General features: G+C 37.8%; 1 protein-coding gene across 1 annotated transcript in view; it reads right to left on the bottom strand.

Moving 5' to 3' along the window:
• Positions 1 to 17898, bottom strand: part of ANKRD31 (ankyrin repeat domain 31) — a 171513-nt gene that overhangs the window by 7270 nt on the left and 146345 nt on the right. The window contains exons 24-25 of the mRNA XM_040622182.1: positions 9911 to 10051; positions 961 to 1063 (exon numbers count right to left, since the gene is read on the bottom strand). Coding sequence (XP_040478116.1) covers positions 961 to 1063; positions 9911 to 10051 — 244 coding nt within the window. The remainder of the gene's footprint in view (positions 1 to 960; positions 1064 to 9910; positions 10052 to 17898) is intronic.

Genomic DNA, 17898 nt, shown 5'->3' with positions numbered 1-17898 from the left:
ACATAATTACTATATGATATAGCAACTCCCCTCCTAGGTATCTATCCAAAAGAATTAAAAATAGGTACAAATATGTGTATATACATGCTCGCAGCAGCACTATACCCAACAGCCAAAAAGTAGAAACTGAACATCCATCCAGGCAGGATCCTTGAAAGCATTGTGTCAAGTGAAAGATGCCAGACACAAGAAGTTATATGATTCCATTTATATGATACATTCAGGATAGGCAAATCCATACAGACAGAAAGCAGATTGGGGGAAGTAGAGAAGAGGGGATTGTTGAATGGGTGTGGAGTTTCCTTCTGGGTATTGGAAGTTGCTTTAGAACTACACAAAAATAGTCGTTGCAAAACATTGGAATGTACTAAATATTATGCTAAGTGAAACAAGTTAATGAGAGAAAGACAAATACCATATGATTTCACTTCATATGTGGAATTTTAGAAACAAAATGGATGTTATACGCAACTAATGAAGCATCGAGCTTTACATCGGAAACCAGGGATGTACTGTATGGTGACTAACATAATATAATAAAAAGACATTAAAATAAAAAAAAAAAGAAACAAAACGGATGAACATTCGGCGGGGGGAGATAGAAACAAATCATGAGAGACTCTTAACTAGAGAACAAACTGAGGGTTGATGGAGGGAGATGGGTAGGGGACGGGCTAGATGGGTGACGGGTATTAAGGAGGGCATGAGTTATGATGAGCACTGGGTGTTGTATGTAAGTGATGAATCACTGAACTCTATTCCTGAAACCAATATTGAACTATATGTCAACTAACTAGAATTTAAATAAAAACAAAAAAAATGCTACTGAATTCTTCACTTTAAACCAGTTATTTTAATGTTATGTGAATGAAAAAAATACAAAAAAAAAAAAAAAGGAGTGCTGTCTCGGTAGCTTTGGGTGTTGTCCTCACGACTAAGAGGGTGTTGGTCTGCACGTACCTGGAAGACAAGGTTGATGTTGCTGAGGCACCACGACCGGCTCTGCGGGGATGGGTACTTCCTCAGAAACATACTTTAAAAGCTCCTTCCCCAAATATGTCACCTGCACATAATTAAGCACAGAATTTTAAAATTCTATATTTCAAAAAAAGCAAATACATCTGTCTCTGGCAAGTTTTAACTTCAGCCAAATCTGGCCTGCCACCCTTTTATAAGCGAAGTTTTATTAGAACACAAAGATACCCATTCATTTACTTAATATCAATGGATGCTTTTATACTATAATAACACAATTGAATATTCACGACAAAGACCATATGCCCATGAGGCCTGCAATGTTTATTATTTGGCCCTTTAGAGAAAATATTGTTGACTCCTGTTGTTTATCATGAATTCTCTCATCCATTCACTTATTAAACAACCATTAAACCAGCATCCACTACTTTATAATATTAAAAAATTAATGCTGTACTAATAAAATTAAGCCATAAAAGTAACAGTACTTTTCAAGAAATCAGACATTTAACTGATTAATATTATTTCAGATCTATGCATTCAAATTTTTTTGGCTTTTTCTGGTTTGTTTGTGAACTTAGCTATTGTTTATCAGCCCCAAACATCAGCTCTTAGAAATACCTACACACAAACAGGCTGGGCTGAGGCTGACCGGCAAACACTGCCAGAGGGTCTTTGGGTTCTTCACTCCTAGTTCTAAGGCAGCCTGATAATATGCGCCAGAAGCTAGGTTCACTGTGGCCAAACTGTCCAGTCTTCACTCTAACATCCCTTCTTCCAGGATGCTTTCTTAGAACGTCAAAGCTCAAGCAATAAAGCAGTCCCTCCCTCTAGGCCCCCATAACTTCTGTGCTCATATTTGTCAAGGCACTTATCCCATTAAAATGAAACTATGTGTTAATATGTCTGTTTCCATTAACACAAGCTCTTTGAAGACAAGGTCTGTGTCATATTCATTTTTATACTCCTAGCACTTCACATAGTGCCTGACAATTCTGGGGAAAAAAACCTCTGATGTCCCAGCTCTTAGCAAGAATCTTAAATCGTCTGAGCCTCAATTTGTACATTTGTAAAACAAGTACCTCCAGTTTATTAGGCTGTTGTGAGGATTAGAAAAAATAATATATGGAAAGCATTTGGCATACTGTCTAACACATCCTGAGTGCTCAAAAACTGCCTGTTATTTAACAGAATGGGGGCAGACATAAGGGATCTGGAAGGTTTAGGCCCCCTCTGGGCTCAATCCCATGACTGAATGAACTTGGTAATAGAAATGGAATAGCTGTGTCTACCCAGTGTGCTAAACCATCGTCACGTACCATGGAAGGAGAGATGAGGCCTCTGAATGCCACTGGTCAGCTCTCCAAACAACTAACAATTAGAAACAATGGGTTTTGTTCATGTTGTGCCCTGACAATAACCAAAACACCTTACATACCCATCAATGTGCAGGCTCAGTATGTTCTCACCAACCTTTCAGATTTAAAGTATATTTTTATCTGTTAATACTAGGTAATATAAAGTGATAAAACTGTACCTTAGTAGCCTTAGAGGTCATGAGTCCGCATAGGTCTTAAACACACCACTGGGGTAATTCAGACATCGAAAGAACACAGCTTTAAGAAAATCCACTGAGTTAAAGACCTAGTTTCCACAAGGTGGGAGTGATTTATTCAACAAGGATAATAATGTATACACCTTAAAATGAACAAGCACTAGGTCACTCCCGGAAACTGTCCATTTCATAATAGTGTCTGTGCTCTAGTTGGCTAAAGCATAAGAGCAAACAGTCATCCATTTGCATACAACTCAAACTTTGAATGCTCAACTAAATCTTGAATCCGAATCTAGCTCATATGCCTGCTCTGACAGAGGCATGTAGGAAGAGCTGTAGGCGAGGTTCTTAGGGTCTTAAGACTGCATAGCTGCCAGCAATCTTGACAACTTCACCACTCAAAACACATTTTGGGATGGGTGATGGGATGCCACTTTCCCCCAGATGAGAAGAGCAATAAAGTTGGAGTTAGGGTAAGGTACATTCTGTGAGGATATCTGTAGGTTGTTGTGTTCTTATTTTCTAAACGGTGGAACTGCAGGAAGTGCTTCATCCTAAGGCCACTACTGCTTTCCCTAAACCTCTTAGGCATAAAGTCCATTATCCTCAGAAATCAGTTTATGCTGACTCCATAATACCATACTTAGGGAAGAAATGGCACATGTGCATACGTGCGTGCGTGCGTGTGTGTGTTTGGCGTGGATGGATGATGCAGTTAGCCACTATTTTGGAAATGTAGTCAATCAGCCAAGTGAAATTATTAATTAACTTTACTTTGGTAAGGTCTCTGAAGAAATAAAGTTTAGTATCAATTGTCATTAATTGCAGTAACAAATGTTTCTCTATACCTTATGTTCTAACATGCATCAAGAAAAAATATAAAATATAGCCTGCTTTTAAATACTAAAGAGCTGTCCAAAAATTTATTTCCCTGCTGGGGCTCCATTTTATTTGAAACTATCAGTCCACTTTCCTATGTCTTCAGGAAAACCATTTGTTGGTACTAATGGGAATCTGTTCATGGATGATCAAATAACTGTTTTAATTCCATTTCAAGTTTTATGAAGCAAGTCTTAACAAATTTGCACTACCCCAAGAGGGAGAAAGAGGAAAGGATAATTGTTTTTTATCTCAGGGGGCTGGGGAGAGGGTGGCGTGGAGGAAGGCAAAGTTTTCGTTTAAGTTCACTGTAGCACAAAAACACATTTTGGCTAAAAAGTAAAATAATTCTCAAATATTTGAGAAGGTAGAATCAAAGTATAATAACTGCCACAAAAGAGCTGATCCTGGGAAAAGCATCATGGAAGTGAAGTTCATCTTCATACCACCTACCTCCTCCCAATTCCCATCCCAGAGCCTCCCCTTCTCTACTTCTCCCAGGCACTCCATGCAGCTCCAGGCAAGAGAAAGGCACTATGCCTTCCATACTATTTATGTTTTCAGGATTCACACCTCCTGGATATTTGTATTTTAAAAGGGCCCACATCTCAATGTGATACACTACATTAATGAAAGAAAGGACAAGAACCATATGATCCTCTCAATAGATATAGAAAAAGCATTTGACAAAGTACAGCATCCTTTCTCGATTAAAACTCTTCAGAGTGTAGGGATAGAGATAGAAATCATAAAAGCCATATATGAAAAGCCCACAGTGAATATCATTCTCAATGGGGGAAAAACTGAGAGTTTTTCCCCTAAGGTCAGGAATACAGCAGGGATTTCTACTATCATCACTGGTATTCAAGTCCTAGCTTCAGCAATCAGACAACAGAAAGAAATAAAAGGCATCCAAATCAGCAAAGAAGTCAAACGCATACTCTTTGCAGATGACATGATACTTTATGTGGAAAACCCAAAGGACTCCACCCCAAAATTGCTAGAAATCATACAGGAATTCAGCAATGTGGTAGGATATAAAATCAATGCACACACTGACAATGAGACATAAGAAAGAGAAATTAAGGAATCGATCCCATTTACAATGCCCCCAAAGCCATAATATACCTAGGAATAAACCTAACCAAAGAGGCAATGGATCTGTACTCTCAAAACTATAGAATACTCATGAAAGAAACTGAGGAAGACAAATGGAAAAATGTCCCATGCTCATGGATTGGAAGAACAAATATTGTAAAAATGTCTATGCTACCTAGAGCAATCTAAACATTTAATGCAATCTCTATCAAAATACCATCAACCTTTTGCACAGAGCTGGAACAAACAATCCTAAAATTTGTATGGAACCAGATATAGCCAAATGAATGTTGAAAAAGAAAACCAAAGCTGATGGCGTCACAATTCCAGACTTCAAGCTCTATTACAAAGCTGTAATCATCAAGACGGTGTGGTACTGGCACAAAAACAGACACATAGATCAATGGAACAGAACAGAGAACCCAAAAATGGACCCTCAATTCTATGGTCAACTAATATTCGACAAAGCAGGAAAGAATATCCAATGGAAAAAAGACAGTCTCTTTAACAAAAGGTGCTGGGAAAATTGGACAGTCACATGCAGAAGAATGAAATATGACCATTTCCTTACACCACACAAAAATAGACTCAAAATGGATGAAAGACTTAAATGTGAGACAGGAATCCATCAAAATCCTGGAGGAGAACACAGGCAGCAACCTTCTTGACCTTAGTCACAGCAACTTCTCACTAGGGAAGGGAAACAAAGGCAAAAATGAACTACTGGGCCTTCATCAAGATAAAAAGCCTTTTTCACAGCAAAGGAAACAGCTGACAAAACTAAAAGACAACCTACAGAATGGGAGAAGATATTTGCAAATGTCTTATCAGATAAAGGGCTAGTATCCAAAATCTATAAGAACTTATCAAACTCAACACCCAAAGAATAATCCAATCAAGAAATGGGAAGAAGACACAAACACACATTTCTTCAAAGAAGACCTACAAACGGCTCACAGATACATGAAAAAAATGCTCAACATCACCTGGCATGAGGGAAATACAAATCAAAACCACAATGAGATACCACCTCGCACCCATCAGAATGGCTAAAATTAACAGGTCAAGATGCAAAAGATGTTGGTGAGGATGCAGAGAAAGGGGAAGCCTCTTACACTGTTGGTGGGAACACAAGCTGGTGCAGCCACTCTGGAAAACAGTGCGGAGTTTCCTCAAAAAGTTAAAAATAGAACTACCCTGTATCCCTGCAATTGCATGATTAGGTATTTATCCCAAAGATACAAATGCAGTGATCCAAAGGGGCACCTGTACCCCAATGTTTATAGCAGCAATGTCCAGAACAGCCAAACTATGGAAAGAGCCCAGATGTCCATCGACAGATGCATGGATAAAGAAGATGTCGTGTATATATACAATGAAATACTACTCAGCCATCAAAAAATGAAATCCTGCCATTTGCAACAATGTGGATGGAACTAGAAGTTATTATGCTAAGCGAAATAAGTCAATCAGAGAAAGACAATTATCATATAATCTCACTCATATGTGGAATTTAAGAAACAAAACAGATGAACATAGGGGAAGAGAGGAAAAAATGAAACAAGAAAAAATCAGAGAGGGAGATAAACCATAAGAGACTCTTTAATCATAGGAAATAAACTGAGGGTTGCTGGAGGGGAGGTAGGTGGGGGGATGGGATAACTGGGTGATGGACATTAAGGAGGGCATGTGATGTAATGAGCACTAGCTATTATATAAGACTGATGAATCCCTGACCTCTACCTCTGAAATTAATAATACATTATATGTTAATTAATAGAATTTAAATTAAAAAATTTCAAAAACAAAAAAAAAAAGGGCCCACATCTCCAACCACCTCCTGAATAGAAGCTAGGCTCACAGGAAGTTTAAGTTAAGATACCCTGGGAATGATTAATTGATTCAATGAGGGTGGCTGGCTGTCCAGATCAACAATTTTCATCACTTTTTTTTTTTTAAGATTTATTCATTTTAAAGAGACAGCGCATGAATGGGAGGAGGGGAAGAGGGAGAGGGAGAGACACGGGGCTTGATCCCAAGATCCTGAGATCATGACCTGAGCCCAAAGCAAGAGTCGACGTTTAAACAACTGAGCCACCCCACCCAGGCGCCGCAATAATTTCCATCACCTTCTATACTCCTACCTCAACCTTCGGTATCTTGATATTCCTAATCATGGTGGTAGGAGGAATTGTTTTAGAAAGTGTGTAGGGTGAGGGGTAACCATAGAGAAAAGTTAATGCTAAATCCAAAGTAGTGAATTTATAAGGGTGGAAATTCAGAAAATGAGTCATTTGAATGGGAAGTATATTTGCACAAGAGAGCTGTCAATGCTCCTTCAGTCACTTCCCAAAATGGCAGTCTGTTTGTCATCTGCAAAATCCAGTCAGGGGCATTCACAAAAATAAACTGTCATTACAATTCTTAGGATTTTCATACCACAACTCTATCACAGAAAGATATTTTTTTTCCCTGTGGAAATGGACAATTTTTGCTGCACAAGAATGACACTTGGCATAAATTCATAAAGACAGCTAGGTAATACTGTGTGTGCTCTTTTGAATTCAGGGCAACCTGTTTCCAATGAAAGGAATGTGGTTTCCCTCATGTCATTGTTGTAAATGTAGAAAACAACGTACAAGGAACCATAAGACCAGGTTCTAGTCCTGGTCACTTATTGGCCTTGAGGCTAATCAAATCACCTAATCTCCTATAACTCTGGTTTTACAACCATAGACAGAGAAAAATCATCAACTTTCTTACTTCATGGGGTTGTAAAAGTATATATGTAAAAGCCTTTATAAATCATACATGGCTATACAAGTCCTAGAATCTCCACATTGGAAGGGTCTTTTTTTCTTTTTTTTAAGATTTTATTTATTTATTTGAAAGAGAGAGAGACAGCCAGCAAGAGAGGGAACACAAGCAGGGGGAGTGGGAGAGGAAGAAGCAGGCTCCCAGTGGAGCAGGGAGCCCGATGTGGGGCTTGATCCCAGGACTCCGGGATCACGCCGTGGGCCGAAGGCAGACGCCTAACGACTGAGCCACCCAGGTGCCTCTGGAAGGGTCTTTAGAGACAATTAGCACTACTACTTAATTCATACATAAGAAAAATGAGGTTAAGAAAGGTTAAGTGACTTGATCTAGATCAGCGATTCTTACTCCAGGCTGCCTACTACAATTACCTGGAAAGCTTTTTAAAGTATTGCCACCTGGTCTTCAGTCACGACTATTAGATAAGAAGGTGGGGCTGTGGTCCACCAGGCATTAATTTTTAAAAGCTCCCCACATGATTCTAATGTGTAGGCAGAATTGAAAACCATTCCCAGATCACGTAACTTATCAAGAGTGGAACCAGGAACTAGCTTGGCCTCCTGTTTCCCATCCAGAGATCACTCTGCCATACCAGGATGATACCAAATAGCCAGGAGATTGCTGGAATGAGAGGAATCAGTGATGCCCAGTGGGAGTAAGCATCAGGATTCCCTGTATAGCACTCCAGCCGCTTGGGTAGGAAGTATGAGTCATCTGTGTCTAGTGGCTCTGTCATTCTGTCTGAGGCAGGATAAGACCTAGTTTTCTGACATTTCTTGCCTAACGACCAACCATTCCTGGCCCCATAACCACACCAGCAGTCTCGGAATTAGTCAGTAGAAATGTTCACATTTACTAATGTAGCAAAAAATTCCTGTCATTGCAAAGTGACTATGAATTCAAGAGTTCCCTCAAGACAAGAAGAGGCAGAGGTTTCTGTGGTAAGTTTTAAAAGAGGATTTTAAATACTGTAAAAAATATCACGAGGGTAGTGTTTCTCAGCCTAGGGACTTTATTAGAAGTACATGAGTGTCCTACAGTAATTTTTTAAACTGTTTTTAGGATAATAAAAAAAAATCTAAGCCTACTTAGATAATCTGTATGAATATCTTACATTCAAGAATTCTAATTGTAGTGCCTACATTTGTCTTTGGCTTCACTATCACATAGGTGATAACCGTATGACTAACTGACATGGCTGATGAAAAAACACCAGAGGCAATGTGATATATAAATGAGGCTAAGTACAGAGTGAGGGCCAAATGATGTCACAGCCAGCAATTCAAAAGCAGAAAATGCAGTAGTTCCAATAAAGAAAAAGAGTGGGAGAAGTGAGTCATCACTGGGCACACAGTAGCAGAAGCATGTTGAGCTCAAAAAAACTCAACTACAGAAACCAGTACCATATTCATGCTGTGAGCATAGACTATTATAGCAAAATGATAAAATCTATCACAAGTTTAAGAAACTTTTCAATAAAAAGGGATTTCCAGCAGTAAATGTTAATTACTAGCATACAAAATGATTTATCAATTATGGAAAGGACTGGGCAGGTGAAAAGCTGATGGTCTGGTGACTCCAAGGATGGAAAATAAACAAGAAAAAAGAAAAAACCTTTAAGAAAAAAAAACCCCAAAGACTATAAAGTAGAGGAAATCTAAGATGTGCTGATCTAAATGAAGGAACTAAAACACAGTTTTGGAAGCACCTGCCACAAAAGGTCTGGGATACCAGAAAACAGTTTAGGGAGGAGGAGCTAGGAGGAATGGTGGGCAGAGCTAAGCGGGACAAAAAGGGAGAGAAGAAACTGCCTTTTATTACTCAGGAACTGAGGCTTACTGTAATGGCTAGTGGAGGCTGAAAGGATCTGCAGTTCTGTTTAACAGTAATGGTGGATGTCTGATAATTCACACTTTGCTGGGTGAATCACTGCAAGACTGTTCCCTGAAGTGTGGCCGGGGACATCTGGAGGTGGCTGATCACTGGACCTCAAGGGTGTCAATCATTAATAGTCTTTAAACTGGTGGTTAAACAGGGCTTATAAGTCAGAAGACAAAACTGTGTGGAAGACTACTAAGTCTGGGAAGTCAGAATGAAAAGAGGTATTTCTTTTTGGGGGGCTGGCAACTGATGGACAAAACTGTGTTCAAACAAAAGTGCACCATAACTTTTGTGGGCCTTAGGCTGCTTGCTCACTCCTTTATCTTTAGGAGAAGATTTTCCTTCATTGCATCAGAATACTAACATATAGTTAAATGGTCAACACACCAGAGGTCTCGAATTTTCTATGTGGAGTCACAAAGACCTGAAATCACCTGGAAAGATAATAGGGAAGATTGAGGGCATCTGAATTTCTGAGACTAGATGAGGAACAAAGAAGGAGAGGCTGTCAGCTGTCCAACTCTGTCCCTGGGGATTTCTGGCAAACAAGCATTGTGGGAGAAAGCATATAGCATATTGTTGAAGGAACATATGAGGACAAAAACTAGCTTAGAGAACTTAAGATTTCTTTAAAAATAGTTTTATCATAAAAAAAAGGTACTTTTCCATTTGAGTATGAAGTTACAAATAAACTTAAGAATGACCCACCTTACTCCAAGCATAATTCCAAGTCACGTAACTGTCGTCTCCTAGAAGATCCTTGAGCCAGGTGACTGGATTTTGATAAATACGACCATTTTCTACCTTAATTTTACCACTCAGTAAAACACTGGCTTTGTGGGTAGTCTCCTGAAGTGAAAAATAAAACAAAAATTAAGAAGGAAAATACGTGAAATATGTGAACTTCCGCTTTTGGTCATGATGAAGTAATAGGAACCAGACCTACCCTAACAAACAAAAACAGACAAAATATATGGAGCAATAGTTTGCAAGGTACCAAACATCAGGAAGCAAAGTACAGTGATCCCTGAGAAGTAAGAAATTAATGAGGTGAGCCTTCTAAGTGTCCCAGATCACTGCCTGGAGTTTCCAGGTCATGGTGGAGGGGAGAGGGAATCCAGGCAAAGACTCTGGACTCCCTGAGTTGAGGAGACAAAGCAGAGTCCACGGAGGCAACGTGCCTACAGTTAGGCACGTTGCCTCAAGTTTGCAGGACAGAACACTGAAGAAGAGAGAATACAAAGAAAGAGAGCTCTGCAGATCTTTAGGGGGTCCTCTTTAAGTATTCAGCTGAGTAGTTATTGGCCATATTTGAGAGCAAATTACCCAGGGCTGGGAAAAGAACCACCTGAGAGGATTAGAAATAATGACACCTGGCATTCTCAAAGGTCAGAAATAGTGCCTGTTCCCAACAGCAAGACTAGAAAACCCCAAAACTGGTGGGGCATTGGTTGGGTACAGTGAAGGGCCTTACCTCAGTAGTGGGAAATGTTTAGCCCTAAACTGAACACATGCTCCCATCTCGCCTACCAAATCTTAAAAGCAAGACCCATAGGATCAAATTGTTTCCAAGGAACTTAACTGTATCCTAGAACAAATCAACAAAATATTTATAAGAATACAAAAATATCCAGCATCCAACAAGGTAGATGTCTCAATGTGTGGGATTTATAAAAAATTAACAGGCCTGGAAAGGAGTAGGAAAATACAACCCATACAGAATAGATAAAGCAATCAACTGAAAATGACTGAGAACTGATAAGAATGTTAGAATTAGCAGATAAAGACATTAAGTAGTTATCACAGTCATATTCCACATGTTCAAAAGTTATGTGGAGACATGGAAAATATTTTTAAAGAGACCAAAATAAAAACTCTAGAGAATGGGATAGACTGGTGATGGGTAGTAAGGAGGGCACGTATTGCATGGTGCACTGGGTGTTATACGCAACTAATGAATCATCGAACTTTACATCAGAAGCCAGGGATGTACTGTATGGTGACTAACATAATAAAAAAAACATTAAAAGAATGAAACACAGAGAAAAGAGAATTTTTAAAAATGAACAGATCATCAGTGAATTGTGGAATGATTTCAAGCCATCCAATATGTGTGTAATAAGAGGTTCAAAAAGGAGGGAAGGGAAGAAAAAACATTTGAAGAAATAATAGCTGAAATTTTTCCACATCTGAGATTCAAATTTAGAACCCAGAGATTCAAGAAATTCAATAACCCCTAAGCATAAGAAACATTAAAAAAAAATCATGCTAATGCTCCTCATAATCAAAATTGCTTAAAACCAGATAAAATCTTAAAAGCAGCTAGAAGGAGAAAAAAAAAAGACCCAATACTTACAGAGGAAGGAGGTTAAGAACAACAGTGTATTTAAACAGTGCGAGCAAGAAAACAGTGCAGCAACATCTTTAAAGTACTCAAAGAAAAAAACCCTTTCAACACAGAAGTCTGTATCTAGCAAAAATATCTTTCAAAAATGAAGGTGAAATAAACTTTTTCAGACATGCAAAAGTCAAAAGGATTCATTATCAGCAGGAGACCTTCAATACGAGAAATGTTAAAGACAGTCCTCAAGGCAGAAAAAAAATGATAGCAAATGGCAATCAGGATCCATAGAAACAAAAGCAGAAACAGTAACTACATGAGAAAAATATTTAAAACTACTTAGAAGATAATTGCTTAAACAAAAATAATAATGTAGTGTGGGATTTATAACGTTAGGTAAAGGTAAAATATATGGTAACACAAGGGTCATGAGTAGAGACATGGAAGCATATTAGTTTGAGGTTCTTACAGTATTCATGAAGGGAAACAATATCACTTACAGGTAGACTGGGAGAAGTTAAAAATATGTTCTATAAACTCTAAAGCCACAAATGAAGTAAAAAGAAACACAGCTAATAAACCAACAAAGGAGATTAAAGCATAAAAGGGTAAAAAAAGGAACGAAGAGACGAGAGAAATAGAAAATAGATGCCATGTGATAAATTTAAATCTAACTATATCAAAAGTCCCACTGAATGTAAATATTCTTTTTTTTTTTTTTAAGATTTATTTGAGAGAGAGAGCACAAGAGCACATCAGTGGGGGGAGGAGCAGAGGAAGCAGGACAAGCAGACTCCCCCATTGAGCAGGGAGCCCGATGTGGGGCTCAATCCCAGGACCCTGAGATCATAACCTGAGCCAAAGTCAGATGCTTAACTGAATGAGCTACCCAGGTACCCCTGAATGTAAATATTCTAGAATCAACTTCTGGCATGACAATATGAGGATCTAGTCCCAGGTGAAAAGTATTTTAAAAAATTGTTTAAATCTGGAAATGGTCATAAATGCATTCAGGAAATAAAGAGCCATCTATTCAGCAAAATCTATGACAATTAGGTGGGAAAAAAACAGGTGAGTCTGTGGTTATGTGAACCGAGATTGCTTTCTCCCCCCTTCCCAAGCTCACTGAGGTGCAGATTCCACTCCAGACTGTGCAGCCAAGAACACGGGTTCCCTTTCCCTATAGCCTCCAATCAGAGACTACCTTCTCGTTAGGGGCAGGATATCAGCATTTCTCATCCTGCCCTCAACTATCTGTTGCTAAGGCTAAGTTGTGAGTGAGTGCAGCCAAGAGGTGGGGGATCCCTTCTGCCTAGCCTGTACTGGTGAGGCAGAGGCCCTACCTTTGGCATGGTGGCACTGAGACTAGTAGGACCCTGATCATCCCTGCCTGGCTCGTAAGGTAGTGGTTTCCTGTCAGGAGAGACAAGCTGTAAAGGCATGAGGCTAATGTGCCAACCCTTGCTAAATGCTCAGGACCTAAGGCTGGGGTGTCATTCAAGAAAAGTTGCTATGTTCCAACCCCAGCTCCAGAGCTATGGCACAGAGATTTTGTCTGGGAAAAGAAGCAAGCCTTAAAACAGATGGTTCCTAATCTCCTCCAAAGGAAATGACTTCATTTGCAACAAAACATGGAGAAGTTCAAGCTCAAGGGCACTTTAAAGGCAATACAGGTTGTGGTAAAAAGCAACTGAAAGTAAATTGGTAGATTCACTAGGGATACAGGCTGAATTGTAGGCTGGCTAGTTTTTAGGCTAGGGAAGAGCATTCCTAGAGTCAGAATAAAATTCAAACACTGACCTCATAAACTATCCCTTCATAGGAGCGAGCACACACTTGACTGGATTAGTCTGTACAGCAATTTATGCTCCAGGTCATAGCTGAAAACAATATAATAATTAACCAGCAATAATTGGAGCTTAATGGCTAGGTATGGACAGGGAAAGAGACAGTCAAAGAGAGACCTGCCAAGGTCTCAGTCCATGTGGTATAGTATCAAAAGTTTATCACTATAGTAGGGAAAAATAACCTTCACTAAAACAATCTAGCCAGTAACTAAATAAGCAGGCACATAATAATAACAAGCCTAAGAGAAGGTGAAGGCCAGTACATGGAGTCGCTACGTCTTTCAAAATACCTAAAATGTCCCGTTCCAACCAAAAATTGACATACGTGGAAAAACAGGAAAGTATGACACATACACCAAAACAAATAAAGCAACAGAAAACATCTGTGAGAATGACTAAATGTTGGATTTAAAGACTTCAAAACAGTCATTATAAAAATGTTAAAAGAATGAAAAGGAACCATAATTAAAGAAGCAAAGGAAGGTATGATGACAATGTCATATCAAATACAGAATATCAATAAAGAGATGGAATTTAATAAAAAGAGAACCAAATAGAAGTTATGGACTTGAAAAGTACAATAACTGAAAATTTACTAGAGGGGCTCAACAGATTCACGATGTCAGAAGAAAGAATTAATAAACCTGAAGAGATCAATAGACATTATGAAGGCTGAAGAACAGAAAGTAAAAAGGATGAAGAAAAATGGAAAAGCCTCACAGAAATGTGGGACACCGTTAAATACACTAACATATGCATAATGGGAGTACTAGAAGGACAACAGAGAGAAAAAGAAACAGAAAACATGCTTGAAAAAATAATGGCTGAAGACTTCCCAAATTTCCTGAAAAATATTAATCTGTATTTTCAGAAGGAGGCTCAGTGACTTCCAAGTAGGATAAACATGAAAAACTTCATGAACAGATGCATGCCGAAAGTCAAAGACAATGAGAAAATACTGAAAGCAGCAAGAGAAAAATGACTCATCACTTACAAGGTAACACCAAGAAGATTACCAGCTGGCTTCTTGTCAGAAACAACGGAGACTAGAAGCAGTGGAATAACATATTCAAAGTGTACAAAGAAAAAAAGTGTCAACCAAGAATCCTGTATCTAGCAGAGCTATCTTTCAAAAATAAAGTTAAACGGGTAAACAAAAATGGAGAAAACTTGTTGCTAGCATACCTGATATGAAATACCCGAGGAAGTTTTTCAGGTTGAAAGCAAGTGATGCCAAATGGTAAAATGAATCCACATGAGAAAACAAACAGCATCAGTAAAGGTAATTACACATTATAAAAAAGAGTATGGACAAATATTTCTTCTCCTTTCTTAACGGATTAAAAAATTATATAAAACAATAGGTATATAATATATATTTGGAAATAGCAAAAAGGAGATGGGTGGGAGCAGTTTTCTTGGGCTAAGGGAATGATACCAGATGGTAACTCAAATCCACAGGGACAAATGAAGACAATCAGAAAGGGTAAATAAGAAGGTTAATATAACAAAATGTATAAACATGTACTTGTTTTCTTCCATTTATTTACAAACCACAAAATTTTATAGTCATAATTATAACAATGAATTGTTGCATTTATAACATTTATATATATAATACATATAATGATAATATTACAAAAAGGGGGAAAGAGGGATGGAGCTATGTATGAATTATAGTTCTTTGTCTCACTAGAATTAGGTTAGTATAAATCTGAAGCTGATTCTGATAAGTGAAGATATCCTAGGGTAAGCACTGTGGAAATAGCTCAAAAAATATGGTGAAAAAAAGTCACTAAAGAAACTAAAATGCTACAATGGAAAATATTCACTTAATGCAAAAGAAAATAATAAAGAAGTACAGAGGAACAAAAAATACATGAGACATATTGAAAACAAAAATGGGATAGGCTGGTGATGGGTAGTAAGGAGAGCACGTATTGCACGGTGCACTGGGTGTTATACGCAACTAATGAATCATCGAACTTTACATCAGAAACTAGGGATGTACTGTATGGTGACTAACATAATATAATAAAAAAACATTATTATAAAAAAAGTAAAACAACAGACATAAATCCAATAATATTAATAACATTAATTGAATGAGAGTGGATTAAAAAACCTATTCAAAAGGCAAAGGTTGTCAGACTAAAAAAACACAAGATCCAATTTAGCAATTTGTGCATACACAAAACAGACTAAATTGAAAGAGACAAGTAAATGAACATGAAAGGATAGAGAAAAATGTATCATGCAAACAGCAACCTCAAGAAAACTGAAGCAGCTATATTAATACCATACAAAATAGACTTTAGAACAAAAAATGTTACTAGAGATAATGAGGGACACTTTGTAATGAGGAGAGGGTTAATGCAGCAGGAAGATATTATAATTATAAACACACATGCACATAATGAAAGAGCACTGACACACGTGAAGCAAAATTAACAGAAATGAATGGTGAAATAGACAATTCAACAGTAACAGCTCCACTTTGTTTTCTATTAACAACACAACTCCACTTTCAGTAATGTCTAGAACAAATGGCAGAAGATTAATGAGGAAAGAGAAAACTTGAGCAAAACTATAAATCAACTAGACCCAACAGGCATCTATAAAAAAACTTCTCCTAATAACAGGAGAATATTTTTCTCATGTGCTCATGGAACCTTTTTTTAGGACAGGCCATCTGCTAGTTAAGCCATAAAATAAATCTCAGAAAATTTAAAAAGACTTAAATAATACTAAGTAAGTTCTCTAAATGCAATAGAATGAAATTAGAAATTAATAATAAAAAAATAGAACACTCACAGTTGTATGGAAATCAAACAACATACTCCTAAGTAACTAATGGGTTAAAGAGGTAATCAAAAGGCAAGTTAGAACATACTTTGAGATGAATGAAAATGAAGATACAACATATCAAAAATTATGGGAGGCAGCAAAAGCAGTGGGTAAAGGGAAATTTATAGTTGTAAATGCCTATATCAAAAAAAAGAAAAATCTCAAATCATTAACCTAAACTTACACTGATGACACTGAAAAAAGAACAGCAAACTAAACCCAAAGCAAGCAGAAAGAAGGAAATAAATATTAGAGTGGAAATAAATAAAACACGCAATAGAAAAACAATAGATAAAATCAGCAAAATCAAAAGCGATTCTTTGAAAATATTAACAAAACTGACAAAGCTTTGGCTAGACTGACCAAGAAAAACAAGTGAAGAGACTTAAATTACTAAGGTCAACAATGAAAATGGGTACATTGCTACTGAACCTAGTGAAATAAAAAGGATTATAGGAGAAACTATCAAGAATTCTTTGCCAATAGTCCTAAGGGGGAAATACATAGCCATCCAAGCCTCACTCAAAAGAATAGAAAAATCTAAAATGCAGTTTTTTTATTCTCACCTCAAGAAGCTGGAACAGCAACAGAGGGACAGGCCTAATCCACACACGAGGAAGCAGCTGACCAAGATTAGAGCAGAAATCAATGAATTAGAAACCAGAAGTACAGTAGAGCAGATCAACAGGACTAGAAGCTGGTTCTTTGAGAGAATCAATAACATTGACAGACCACTGGCAAGACTTATCCAAAAGAATAGAGAAAGGACTCCAATTAATAAAATTATGAATGAAAATGAAGAGGTCACGACCAACACCAATGAAATTAGAAGGATTATTAGAAACTTTTATCAACAGCTATATGCCAATAAATTAAGCAATCTGGAAGAGATGGAGGCCTTCCTGAAAACCTATAAACTACCAAGACTGAAACAGGAAGAAACAGATTTTTTAAACAGGCCTATTAATTATGAAGAGATTGAATCAGTGATAAACAACCTTCCAAAAAACAAAACTCCAGGCCTGGATGGTTTTCCTGGGGGAATTCTACCAAACATTCAAAGAAGAAATAATACCTATTCTCCTAAAGCTATTTCAAAAAATAGAAACAGAAGGAAAGCTACCAAACTCATTCTATGAGGCCAATATTACCTTGATCCCCAAACCAGGCAAAGACCCCATTAAAAACGAGAATTACAGACCGATTTCCCTAATGAATATGGACGCCAAAACCCTCAACAAGATCCTGGCTAATAGAATCCAACAGTACATTAAAAGGATTATCCATCATGACCAAGTGGGATTCATCCCTGGGATGCAAGTGTGGTTCAACATTCGCAAATCGATCAGTGTGATACATCATATCAACAAGAAAAGTCTCAGGAACCATATGATCCTCTCAATAGATGCAGAAAAAGCATTTGACAAAATACAGCATCCTTTCCTGATTAAAACCCTTCAGAGTGTAGGAATAGAGGGTACATTTCTCAATCTCATAAAAGCCATCTATGAAAAGCCTACAGCAAATATTATTCTCAATGGGGAAAAGCTGGAAGCCTTTCCCTTAAGATCAGGAACACGACAAGGATGCCCACTCTCGCCACTATTATTCAACATAGTACTAGAAGTCCTTGCAACAGCAATCAGACAACAAAAAGGGAT

Source organism: Ursus maritimus, unplaced genomic scaffold, assembly GCF_017311325.1.
Source record: "Ursus maritimus isolate PB19 unplaced genomic scaffold, ASM1731132v1 scaffold_5, whole genome shotgun sequence".
Taxonomy (NCBI): Eukaryota; Metazoa; Chordata; class Mammalia; order Carnivora; family Ursidae; genus Ursus; species Ursus maritimus.
This window is presented reverse-complemented; position numbering and strand designations above follow the sequence as displayed.